Source organism: Lacerta agilis, chromosome 11 (genome assembly GCF_009819535.1).
Source record: "Lacerta agilis isolate rLacAgi1 chromosome 11, rLacAgi1.pri, whole genome shotgun sequence".
Lineage (NCBI taxonomy): Eukaryota > Metazoa > Chordata > Lepidosauria > Squamata > Lacertidae > Lacerta > Lacerta agilis.
In genome coordinates this window covers 53850759-53863601 of record NC_046322.1, presented here as the reverse complement: position 1 = coordinate 53863601, position 12843 = coordinate 53850759, and the positions used below count along the sequence as shown (strand labels likewise).

The 12843-nt window shown below is 42.5% G+C and overlaps 1 protein-coding gene across 1 annotated transcript in view; it reads right to left on the bottom strand.

Annotated features, from left to right (window-relative positions):
- Positions 1-12843, bottom strand: part of PTCH1 (patched 1) — a 92755-nt gene that overhangs the window by 17451 nt on the left and 62461 nt on the right. The window contains exons 14-17 of the mRNA XM_033164665.1: positions 11254-11656; positions 10002-10311; positions 7187-7329; positions 1258-1441 (exon numbers count right to left, since the gene is read on the bottom strand). Of these exons, the coding sequence (XP_033020556.1) occupies positions 1258-1441; positions 7187-7329; positions 10002-10311; positions 11254-11656 (1040 nt within the window). The remainder of the gene's footprint in view (positions 1-1257; positions 1442-7186; positions 7330-10001; positions 10312-11253; positions 11657-12843) is intronic.

Below are 12843 nucleotides of genomic sequence, written 5' to 3'. Positions count from 1 at the left end.
GTCCGTTGTGCTGACTACACTAGTATTTGTTGATAGCCGTCTACATAAGCCTGAACAGTAGCAAACAAAGACTTAACATTTGAAGATTTAGAATGGGTTTAACATTTGACTGGAGAGAATTGCAAAACCTCATGTACTTTTGCACTACCCTGCTAGAAGGGCAATACTTCTGAAATCATTGCATAGCTGACAGCATGGAATCCCAACAGCATAAAAAGGAAGCAGTGAATCAGGGCCAGCATTTGTAATCAGTTAAATACTTTGAAAGCTTAAAGCTGGCCAGTACATTTCTTACATTTTCCCTGGTTATTAAAAATGAGCTTTAGAGCATGCTACAGTCAATCAAAGAAAGATTAAATACTTCAAATGACTCTTTCAGGAAGTAGATCATTTTTATCCTTTAGTGACTCAACACACCCAAATTTTCCATGCTCTCTCTTTAAAAAGCAATGCTAAGTCCCCAACACCACCCCCTCCTCCTTCGAAAAAGCCACCACACAACTAGCATTAAGTTCTTGTTGCTGCTATGTGTTCCAAACACTGCAGGGTCATTCCATTGACTTACTAAACATGATTTGCCCTATTATAATCTCAACTATAAATTTTCATTAAGACAAGTTTTGGCTGGCTGCCCATGAGCTTTAGGGTTCGGATTCAGTGAAGCACAATTTGCTTGTTATCCAGTTGTGTTTCCAGAAGTACCAGTCCTCTTCTCTCCTCACTCCTGCCACCCAATAACCAACCAGCAATTCACCCAATAAATCCAGAGCAAAAGCAAATAGAATCAAACTGGGGTTGACATTCGGAATGCCAATGGGTGACTTGGGGATCCTCTTTATACAGATCTCTTTCCCAACAAGCACCTCAAGCTGACAAATTCAGAGTGAACAAAATACAACTCCCAGTTATTAAAGCTCCATATTTGCAAAGGCAGCACACCACGGGGAACTGAAGGCTCCCCTTCCACGGAAAATGAACAGGGAACATTAACATGAAATGAGTTTTAGACCTCTGATACAGACTATTAAAGAATTCATTTTTCAAAATGATGAACTGCTACCGGCGCACGGCATTCTTCTACTACATTACACAACCACAACCTGTCTCCTGAGTTTTGACTAAGAAACGCAATATATTGTTCTGTTTATGGTCTGACTCCTGTGCAGTGTCAACTGACTGGGTAGTTGCTGGGCCTCGAGAGAAGGGCTGAGGCACTTATATAAACCATAAGGCATTAAAAAGGGAAGCGTTCCTTACTTCTCAACCTGGTTTCTGGCATATAGTCTGTTTTATCGTGGAACCATTCTGGACGGTGGGGCCGGATGTTGGCTTGAGAAGCAGCATATGCCACGGGGTCATTGCTAACCCAGGCTGTCAGGTAGATGTAGAAAGCATTGGGGTTAATGATTCCATCTGCATCCACCAGGCGTTGTTTAGTCAACTGCAAAAAAGGGAGGGGGAGGAAGAGGAAGAGGAAAGAACAGTTTAGGATGGAATTAGGACTTTTGTTCAGAATGTTAGGACTTATGCCCAATTCTTTTAACACAAGAAGGAAAGGCATTATGCAGCAGCATGTAAAATGGAATGATAGCCCTTGAAAGAAGACTTTATACTTAGCAGAGATGTCATAAAGAGAGTTTTGTTTACGGTAGAAAAACTACATCTTTACAGTCGAGAGGTTTCATATAGCAGAAAATGCTTTGCATGCAATTCATTAGAAACATTAAATCAACAGAAGGTTCCAGATGAAGACTGAGCCAATTAAACCTAAATTCTAAAAATGCTGTCTGCAGCCAAGAAGGGGGAAATGACCAAACTGGAGAAACATATTTAAAGCTAGTTTTGAGGGAGAGAAAAAAAAGAAAAAGGAACTGATGGAAGGGGGGGGGGAAGAGAGAGAGAGAGAGAAAGAGAGGGAGAGAGAGAGAGAGAATCTGGCAAGAGTCCTATAGACGTCTGTGTGCAGTTAACCTCTGTTGTTAACACTGAAGGAAATACCACCCAGTAAATGGAGGAGGGCTATAAAAATAAAACAACATCTGTATAAATTTTGCTAACACTTGCCTCCTATGACCTATGTATTCAGAAAATGCCCAGCACCCAAAACCAGATGAGTCCACTCTTCCGGGGGTCACGTGGGTAAGTGAATTTGGAGAATCTGAATTGGATTTTCTAGGAACAAAAGATGCCCCGCCAGACAACTGGGGTGATATACAGAAAACGCCAGGAAAAAGGGCGACACACAAGGGGTTTTGTTTTGTTTTGTTTATTTTTCATTCTGCCCCAACTCTCATTTTCAGGTCTTTCTAATTATGTGAAAAACAACAGTGACAGCAGCCTGAAAGAAAAAAAGCTGGAATCTAGAGATCTGGATTCAATTAATCCACAGGATATGCAACAACTGTATGTCTTCAAATTGTCTTTGGAACTGCAGAGAACAGCTCACAGCCCCTGCGGAGGCAGCAGCACACTTTTATCCCTCCTAGGCAGAAGAAATTATATCAGGAGCCACGGGCAATCATTTGTTCCATGCTGCATTTGGCATTTGCTGCCAAACAAAAGAAAAAGACTCTTAGGGCACCTGATTACTGTTTTCTCTCTTCCCTGGATTTGCATATTGCATAAAGGTAAGTAGTTCTTGTTCTTATATATATATATATGTTAATGTTTGATGTTTTATTATGCTTTTATATTTGTTGGAAGCAGCCCAGAGTGGCTGCGGCAACCCAGTCAGATGGATAGGGTACAGATATAAAACCATCAACATCATTCAGTATTACCCAATACCACTTTCGTCAAAGTACTCTAAACCGTGCTTTTGAGTCTAGCAAACAGGTCCTGAGAAGGTCATTGGAATGTTATTTTCTGCCTGAGAGCAAAGAAGTGGAGTTTGGAACGACACATTTCCCTTTACAGACTTTTAAGCACCTCCCTTAAGGGTCCTTAGATAGAAGGAGGCTTTGGCAGTGTTTGGCATGAATTTGTTGCGCACGTGAACTTGTACTCCACACAGGGACCGTGTTCTACTTCCCAGGCTGATTGCTGCTAGTTCAAACTAGCATATCAGGAGTGGTGCCATGGAAGCTAGCATTCAACTCATGAGGGTACAGCAGCAGCAGCCCACCCAGACATCCCAGCAACTGATTCCTTGAGGTACTTCCTGTTGTACCTGAGGCAGGTGGTGGCGGTGGATGTTAGCACTTCTATTGGGAATTATTCTATACGATTCTAATGAGAAACTGCTATCTACATCACACGTAAGTGTAACACAGCATAACTGGCCCTCCCAACATGCCCATGGCAAAAAATGTAAAATAAAACAGTACAAACAGCTGCAGCTAAAACATGGGACTCCCCCCCCCCACAATGTGTACACTATCCAAAGCTGCTTAAAAAAAGCTAAAGGGACCCCTGACCATTAGGTCCAGTCGTGGACGACTCTGGGGTTACAACGCTCATCTCACTTTATTGGCCGAGGGAGGCTTAGCCTATGGGAATATTCAGATACTGCATCAGCGCTTCTACAAAAAAGTAGACCATATAAATACAGGGAACACCCTCTGCCCAAACCTCACAAGCATATTCACATGCAGGGATTCTCATGATCACGATGGGGTGTTATCCAGCACACACTCAGGAATGGGGAAGCAATTTTGGAGAAAAGAAGAATGATCTGTCAGGAGGTATCATTCCTTCTCCCATTTCGCTTGGGGTGCCCATGAACAGATTTGAGATTTTTAACATCATGACGATTTGCCCTGAATAACTTCTCTTTCTATTCAATGTGTTCAAAGGAAGTCACATATATACCAAGTTGGAAAAATGGAAAAAAATAGTGTGCAAGTTTATCACCCACTCTCTCTCCCTACCTCTGAGTACCATATTGTCTTACACTGAACATAACCAAAAGACTTTATAATCTGAACCAAAATAAAGAGATTGCATATTCTTTTGTATTACATGAAAAGTATCTATCTATCTATCTATCTATCTATCTATCTATCTATCTATCTCTATCTATCTACACACACACACACACACACACACACACACACACACACAAACCGTATTTTCCGGCGTATAAGACGACCCCCAACTTTTCCAGTTAAAATATAGAGTTTGAGACATACTTGACCGCAGATTCTCCACCTGGCATATAAGATGACCCCCGACTTTTGAGAAGATTTTCCTGGATTAAAAAGTAGTCTTATATGCCAGAATACACAGTGTGTGTGTGTATGGAAGTAGGTCTTACTGAAACCAATGGGACTTACTTCTGAGAAAACCTATTTCTTTCTTTTTTAACCAGCTTGCTTGGGAGAACTTACAAGCTGAACTCAAAGCATCAGAATGAAAGCAAACTATGCCAGATTTGCCGCTCATATTGGTGCAAAGGAAGCACAGTTCCTCTCATTCGTAAGAGTGTCAGCTGGTACAGAAGATGTAAGAAGCCTCCAGATCAGGTTTCCTCAACCTTGGCCCTCCAGATGTTTTTGGCCTACAACTCCCATGATCCCTAGCTAGCAGGACCAGTGGTCAGGGATGATGGGAACTGTGGTCTCAAAACATCTGGAGGGCCAAGGTTGAGGAAGCCTGATCTAGATGTATGCAGGGTGGCACTTCATCTTTGGGTCAGAGAAATGCAGACGTCTCCCACTAAAAACAATGCCCTCATTAACATGCAATCCAAACCATGGGCTAACATGAATAAGCACCCATGTTGGCTTCGAGAAAGGAGATTATGGCTGCTTTGCTCCTCACCAGTCATTTTGTACTGCACAGTGCTAATCTATGGTTGTCCAAACCTGGGCTCATGGTTTACCTGTACCCTGGCTACAGCTTGTGGTTTGTCTGCACAGAACTGAACAATGAGCCTGGGTTTGGATAACACACACTGAACCAAACCATGGCTTAGGTCAGTACAGCACAGCAGCAAAATAACCAGGCAGGAGCAAAGCGGCTGCAATCGCTTCTGTACATTCACACTGCCATGGTTTGCCTTAGCATTTTGTGTGAACCAAGCCCCACTGTAGTTCAGCAGATGCATTTAAACTCATAGTTCAGCAAGGTGCATTTAAACTCATATTCCTTGGTCATGACTGGGACTAGCACAGAAGATGTGATTTTAAAAAATGTTCCTAGACTGTATCATGTAATACTACAAACAGGGAAAAATCACATAGTTCAGGCATGTCCAACTGGTAGATCACTGGAAATCTCTGGTACATCACTGGCTCCCCCCAAAGAAACTCAGCAACTTTGGCTCCCCTAAAAAAACCTCTACATCTTTGCCCTGAAGCTCCCAAATCAGGGCTTTCCTTCCTAAAAAAAAAAAAGCTCAACTTTGACCCAACCCCCCCAAAACACAGATGGCTTTCCTTCCTAAAAAAAAAGCTCAACAACCTCTACCAGAACCCCAAAAAAGGGGGTAGATCACTGCCAGTTTTTAACTCTGTGAGTAGATCGCAGTCTCTTGGGAGTTGGCCACCCCTGATTGAATACATGCACATTAAAACAGCTCTTCGGGCCTACAAAACCAGCAAGATAAATTATGCACTGCAGAAGAAAAGAATGGATGGAATGGATGTAAAACTATCTATTTCGGTTATTCTCATAACAAATAAATGGTTAGGAACTCTTTTTCAAAATACAACAACCTCCATTCCTAGGCCTGTTGCTGCTGCTTTATAAAGAATAAAGTAGTAGAAAAGAACAGGAAAGAGAGAGAGAGAGAGAGAGAGAGAGAGAAGAAGAAGAAGAAGAAGAAGAAGAAGAAGAAGAAGAAGAAGAAGAAGAAGAAGAAGAGGAGGAGGAGTTTGGATTTGAGAGAGAGAGGGGGGGGCCTGCTGCTTGACCACCAAACCATGGTTAGGGGACTGAGGGAGCCCCAATGGGCTTGCATGGAATCTTCCCCCATCCTTTTTCATGCAGGCATCTTCAAAACTACAAGGGTGTTGGTGTATGGTACTATGGTTAGTGTCTGAATATTTTCATGAATAATTGTTAGCTTTGGAACCACAGTCAGAAGCTGGCTTGCAAACTGTAATTTAGGCCAGAGTTCTTCCCACCATGAGTCCCCAGCAGTTGCTGAACTACAGCCTTCATTACCCCAACCAGTTTGGCAAAGGATGATAGGAGCCGTAGGTCAACGACATCTTGGGATCAAGGTATGAAGAAGGCCTGACTTAGGCTAACTAACTATGGTTGTGTTAAGATCAACACACAACAGATGCCAGAAAAAAATCCTGGAAATATCGCCAGGCTGTGGGCTTTCCTGGAATGGCAGTTCCATAAGAAGGACGAAAAAGTGACAAAAGATTACTTGTATCAGGGTTCAGTCTGACCAGGAGCCCAGGAAGACTCCATATAAGGAAGCAACATAGGGGCCTGCAGAAAACCCTAGAGCAGCAGGGGGTTCTGAAGGTCCCACTGCGATAGTCCGTGCCACCTGCCAGGAGAAGGTCGGTTGGAAACAGACCAGTAATTATTCAGGTTGAGGGGATTCACAAATGGTTCCTTCAACAGAGGTATCACAGTTGTCTCCTTCAAGAGGGCAGGAATTACTCCCACCTCAAGGAAGGTCACTTCATGACCAAACCAGTAAACTCAATACTAATAGCCAGGAAGGTTTTTCAAATGCACAAAGAGATCAGCTAGACATTTCCAGTGATTCTGTCCACATCTCCAGGTGAAATCAACTGAAACTTAACAGAAGCATAGTTCTGTACTTGAGGTGTCATTCAGTTTGAAGCAGATGCAAGTAACATTATTTGCAAAATGCTCAGAAAACAAATCACAGCAAGCCACCTGGTTTGTTCAACCCTGTGGTCGGGTCGTGATAAGCCTTAGAAATGGCTTCTCTGGGCATTATTGTCCAGATGCAGAGAAGTCTCATTCTTCATTGCCACTATTGTAATAATGAATACATTTGAATAAGCTCTTCCCTGTGTGTGGTGAGATTCATCTAGAGTTTCCTGTCACCATTACTCAAGCTGTCATTCCTTTTGCTTCAATGTCTACAGCGCTCTGGACCATGTATGGGGAAGGGAAGGGCAGACCTAACTGTCAACTTTATATTCCAGATATTGACTAGAGCTTTAAACAGTAAAGAAGGAAGGAAAATTACTTCCCATTTGCATCATTCCATTTAAACAAATAGAGTTATGGTAGTATTTTTTTAAATTACCTGGCTAATATCAAAGGGTTTGTCTTGGATGCCTGTTTGAACCAAAAGCTTGTAAGCCAGAACAGCATCTTCGGATCCATTTCTGTAATTGTTGTATGTGATCTTCCCAGATTCCCAATCGCGATCAAAAGCCTCCTGAAGCCCTGTTGGAAGGTGAGGGGACAGATTGTTGTTATTTTTCATCCAGCTTGTAAACCAAAAGAAGAAAAACCAGAGCAGCTTTCCTTTAAACTGCTTATGAAGAGATTGCAGGATTGTGAAAGTTTTCAGCTCTCAAGGAAGTGCTGACAAGCGATGGGGGACATCACCATCACTTTCTTAGAGCTCTTTGTGACGCTTGGTTCTGTCCACTCCAGCCTCTTCCCCATAGCCCTGGAACGAGCAGAGCCTGGCTAGAGTACTGTGACATGCTTCCCAAACAGATGTTTGGGAGGGTGCCACATGCCTGAGACACTAGCCTCCCAGAACTCCAGAGGCTGCATAACCTGCCTTTCCCATCTTCCAGCTAGGCTGTGGATGACTGCCAGGCTGAAGTCCAGACAAGACCTCCTGTTGCTCAGAACTGGCCCAATCCGCCCACACCCACTTAGCCAAATACTACCACACGTGAAAACATTCTGGCATCATAACACTGCTGTGTGTGGCGGAACACATGGCTTCTATCCAATGGAGAGAGAGAGAAAGGCAGCTGGAACTCCATTGTGTATGGAGTGTTTTGAAAGACTTATAGAGATGTGTATTCAGGCATTCACGTTTACACATGGGCTGGGGGAATCCCTTTGTCTGAGCATATAACATGCACAACTTTAACTTTGCAACGGCCCTTTGCTATGAAATCTCCTAATGCACAATATGGCTCTGTTAACACTACATGCATTGTGATAAAAATGAAGAGAAACAGATCAGGAATTTTATCCTAGATATGTCCCTCTAATAAAGGGAAAGGAGGGCACAGATTGAAAACAGTAACTCCAGGAGATGAATTTGCTCCCTCTGTTCCCTAGGAACAATATATACTTGCATAGCAACAGTTGCAGCAATTCAGACTTTTTATTAAATAATAATAATAATAATAATAATAATAATCAAAAAGAAGCAAGGTAAGAGTGTTATAGAACCATCTCACCATAAATCTCAGTTTCAGCACAGGACTCACACATAGACACAATGCCCCCCACCCAGCCAAAAAAACAACAACCCCAAATCAAGCAACCATTCACCAGCACACATTTCCAGATAATAATAAAAAAGTGATCTCCAGATTGAATGGGACCAAAACAGAAGCTCCTCACTCATCACTGTGCAGGATCCACTCAGGCTCCTTAATGAGCACTACAATTCATGGGAGGATCCTGGTGGATCGTGTCCACTGACTATGGCTACAGAGTTGGGGAGGAATTCAGACCATTGCCTAAAATAAAGCTCCACTCACTCGCCCCCCCCCCACTGTAAAATGAATTACACAATGGGAAGGAGACACCCAGCGCTGTGTTGTTTCAGCTACCACTAGGTGCCGAAGCCATAGGTTACACGACAACATGACCAGAAATTCCACCACAAAGCCGGAGGAAAAAGAAACCCACACTCCAACTTTCAAACTTCAAACAGCAACTCAGCTCCTTCTTGAGCACAGCGTGAGTGAACACGATTTTGTCAATTTGTTCCATCTGTTCAACTTGTGTAGCTAATACAAGTTGTGGGATCTGCTGCCAGCACGTGTAAAGATCACAGCCAACACCTATTCACTCTCAACTGTTATTTCCCTCTTTGCCACCCCTTTCAAGGCTGGGTGGGTGGGGGGGAGGTGGGCAGAAATACCTCACAGCACAAATTTGGATCAGATTTAGAACAGTAAGCCGCAGCCCAGCACAAGGAGCTGTGTGAGAAGAGATGAATGAACCACATGTCTGAGGAAGGGAAGGGAAGGGGGAGAGAAGAGGGAAAAGGGGGGGGGCGGATAATCCACCGACCCACCTCACAGCTGCACTGAGAGGCTGTAATCAAAACCATCATTACAGATCTGATAGGTTAGCTACAGCTATAAAGAGATAAGAGCGATGGAAAGAGAAAACATGGCCTAAACGACACAGCCCTTAGGCTCTGGATGCTCAATTCACATTTACAAACCCTCCCTCTGTTTCCTTTAAAGCTGCCTCCCATGTAGAAAGTTGCAAGAAAACTCACTCCTGAAGCCAAACAGGTTCAGAACAAAAGCAGCAAGCCTGCCAAAACATGGCACATCCAGTTCCCCCAACACCTGGCCAGGAGCACAGAGCAACTATTGAAATCTAGTTATCCTAATACCATCTAAAAGAATTCAAAGCACCAACTAAGAAAACTTGAGTTGCTGAGGGCAACTCAGAATAAGACGAATTTAGGAAGTGGAAAAATACAAATCCCCTCCTTCCCGTAATTTTTTTTTTTGTAAAAAAAAATAAAAAACCCATTCCAGTACATTAAATGATTGGGAGTATATGGGGTTATGTTATTAGTGTGTGCCTATACACAGTGTAACATGCCCTCAACCCCTTGGGGGATAGGACAAGCTATAAATCTAACTAACTAAAATAAATGAATGAATGGTTAACTCATATGAAACTCGCGTAGGTGTACACCACTCAACCTGTACCAGGAATATCGTTTCTAACAGTCCAATCCAAAGGAAAGGAACCTTAATAAATAAAATGTAAAGGGATACTAAAGGAGGAAAGCAGAAGAAAGAAAACCACTGTAACAGAGGGGAAAATAGAAAGAGAAAGAAGTACATTTGCAGAAAATCTGGATTAGTTAACTGAGGTTTTATTTTTCTCCTTACCTTGCAGCCAGTCTCTAAAGTAGTGCAACCACATTTTGGGAAGCTGCTTGTTCTCTTCCAACAAAACATACGTCACGTTGCTGAAACTTTTGTGAAGCTCATAAAGTAAGTGCTGGATGTTGGGATAATCTGCTTTCTGCGTAACTACATACATGTGGTAGAATGAGAAGTACTTGAACTGGGCTGCAATGAAGTCATACTCCCGTGTCTCCCGTGGCACAATGTCTGTAAGATCAAGTCCATCTCTCACACGAGTAGTTCCATAAAGACTGAGGCCAAGTAAGGCCAGAAAAAGAAAAATAACCACAAGCTGCAAAAAAAAGGAGAATAAAGAAGGGTAAATAAAGAAGTGACATCATTCAGAAGAGTTTCATGCAACAAATGCTACATAAAGTCAGTGCTTCTCTTCTGGAGTTACTCACGAGTACGCAGTAGCAGCACCGTTTTTTCCCTTAGAAGGAAAGCACTGGTTAAAAGTGTGGCACTTACTCTAACAATTTTATGGTGAGTACTGGCACCTTTTGTTGTAGAAGAAAAGCACTGCATGAAGCTACCATACATCTCCCTGCAATGTCAGCAAGTCTAGAACCATTTCTCTTAGCACAAAATGCCAAGGCCAAATTGAAAATCACCCTCAGCAGTGCCAAGATCCTGATTGCCCAACACACCAGATTAGTGTAGTCAGTGCTGGATCTATGCACAAGGGAAATAATAATGGGAATTCTAGGAACTGTAACTCCTTGAGGGGAGAAGAGTCTCCAAACAACTCTCAGGATGCTTAACAAAAGACATTCCCCCACTTTTCTTTGGGGAAAGCCATGGCTGTTCAAAGTGGTTTGATACTGCCATAAATGGTAGAAACAATCAAGCCGTTTTTAACAAAGGGGCAGGGCAAAGAATGAAGGGTTTCTATGAAGAAACCCTTTCTGGGACCCCCACATTTAAATTCTTCCCTGGTATCATTGCTGGCCCTAGTAGGACCAACTTGGCCAGTTAGCCCTGGTGATTCCCCCCCCCCCCCGTTTTTTCTTTCCCCCCCAAAATGACCCCTGAAATTTTGAATTTTATTGATATTGATGCTGCATTTTATGTTGTATTTTATGCTGTTTTTAAGTCGCATTTTAATCAATGTTTTATATTTGCTGTTAGCTGCCCTGAGCCTGGTTTTTAAACCGGGAAGGGCGGGGTATAAATAAAAATGTATTATTATTATTAATTAAAGAAACACACAAGACAAGCACAGAGACATTACCTTTGCTTTTGGTTTTAGTAGGAACGGAGCATACTGCTTTTCAGCAAAAGAGGAGAGTGTCCATTTCGTACAGGGTGGCTCAAGACAATGCAGTGTAGATTCCGAGAACTGGGAAAGGAGATCCCTGGATGACCTGGTGCTTTCTGGGCTCTGGCAGCTGAGGTTATCTTGTGTCACTGTGACTGGTTGTACAGATATTTCTGAGCGAGGTTCTGCGGTGGTATAGTAAACCTGGGTATGAGGGTCGTATTCAGTGCGAAGCTGGACAGTGGACTGCATTGTGATTTGGGTTTCGTGTGCAAAATTGTGGCTGCTGTATGGCGGTGGAGGGCTGTGGCGCGTGCTGTCACCAGCCTCTGCATATGCTTGAGGTTCAATCTGAATCACTCTGCTAACGCATGGGCTGAAAGAAAGGGGGGGAGCATTTATGCACACCGTTATGGTAGAGTCTATATAAATAAGTAATTTAAAAGTATAAGCGAGGTACCATCAAATATGCATGGCATCTTACAAAACATAAAAGAACAGGTTGCTACCTAAAACATTGATTTTACAAAGCAGCAGTTGGGGCGAAGTGTTCTAACTTTCTTGCCAAGTATCAACCTTCCCCCAAATGATGCCCTCCAGATGTTTTTGCACTACAACTCCCATCAGTGATACACTGGCTGTAGCTGATGGGGGTTGTAGTCCAAAATATCTGGAGGATACCCACTCGAGAAAGGCTTCCAAGGATGATAATTAAAGAACAGATTCATAGAATATGCAATACAAAGCCTGTGTGTGTGTGTGTGTGTGTGTGTGTATCTGTTTCATACCATCAACTGTTTAAACATATTTTAATCAGTTGGTTGTCTGGCTTTTAACTGATCCATGTAAATATATCCATATGTTTTAAGTTTCTGGGCTCAATTCAAAGCACTGGATTTAATCTTTAAAGTCCTAAATGGTATCGAACAAAGATACTTAAGGACTATCTCCTTCTATATGATCCTGTCTAGACACCAAAATCAACCTGGGAGGCCCTTTTTGTGAATCTTGCCTTTCTCAGAGATTCAGGTGGCAGGGGTACATGAAAAGGGCAGTCTCCACTGTAGTGCCCAGCTTATGGAACTCCCTGCCCCAGGAGATTCACCTGGCTCCCTCTGCCACACGGCAAAATGTTAAAGTATATTTCTGAAGATTCAAGTGCTAAATAATTTAATAAAGGAAACCCTGCACTCATTGCTGGATAGATGCAACACCATTAAATATTTCCTTTTTCATAAAGTTTCATGTCAAAGAAAAAACATGTCTACAAAATCAGGTGTAACAAGCCATTATTTGTCATATTTTGACACATGCATATGCAGTAAGAAGCATAGAGAGAGCTTCTAATGGATATATACTCTGTGTAGTACACACAGCTTATTGGACACATGCGCACTTGTCATACACATGCAATGTAGATGTAGCTTCACTATAAAGAAAGTGATAGCCATACATGATTTTGTCATATGAAAAGCAGCTCTAATTGTGAGAAGGGAATCCATATTTTATTCTGCAAAGTATGCCATGACCCAGCTTTGGATACAGAAATTGCAAGGAAAATTC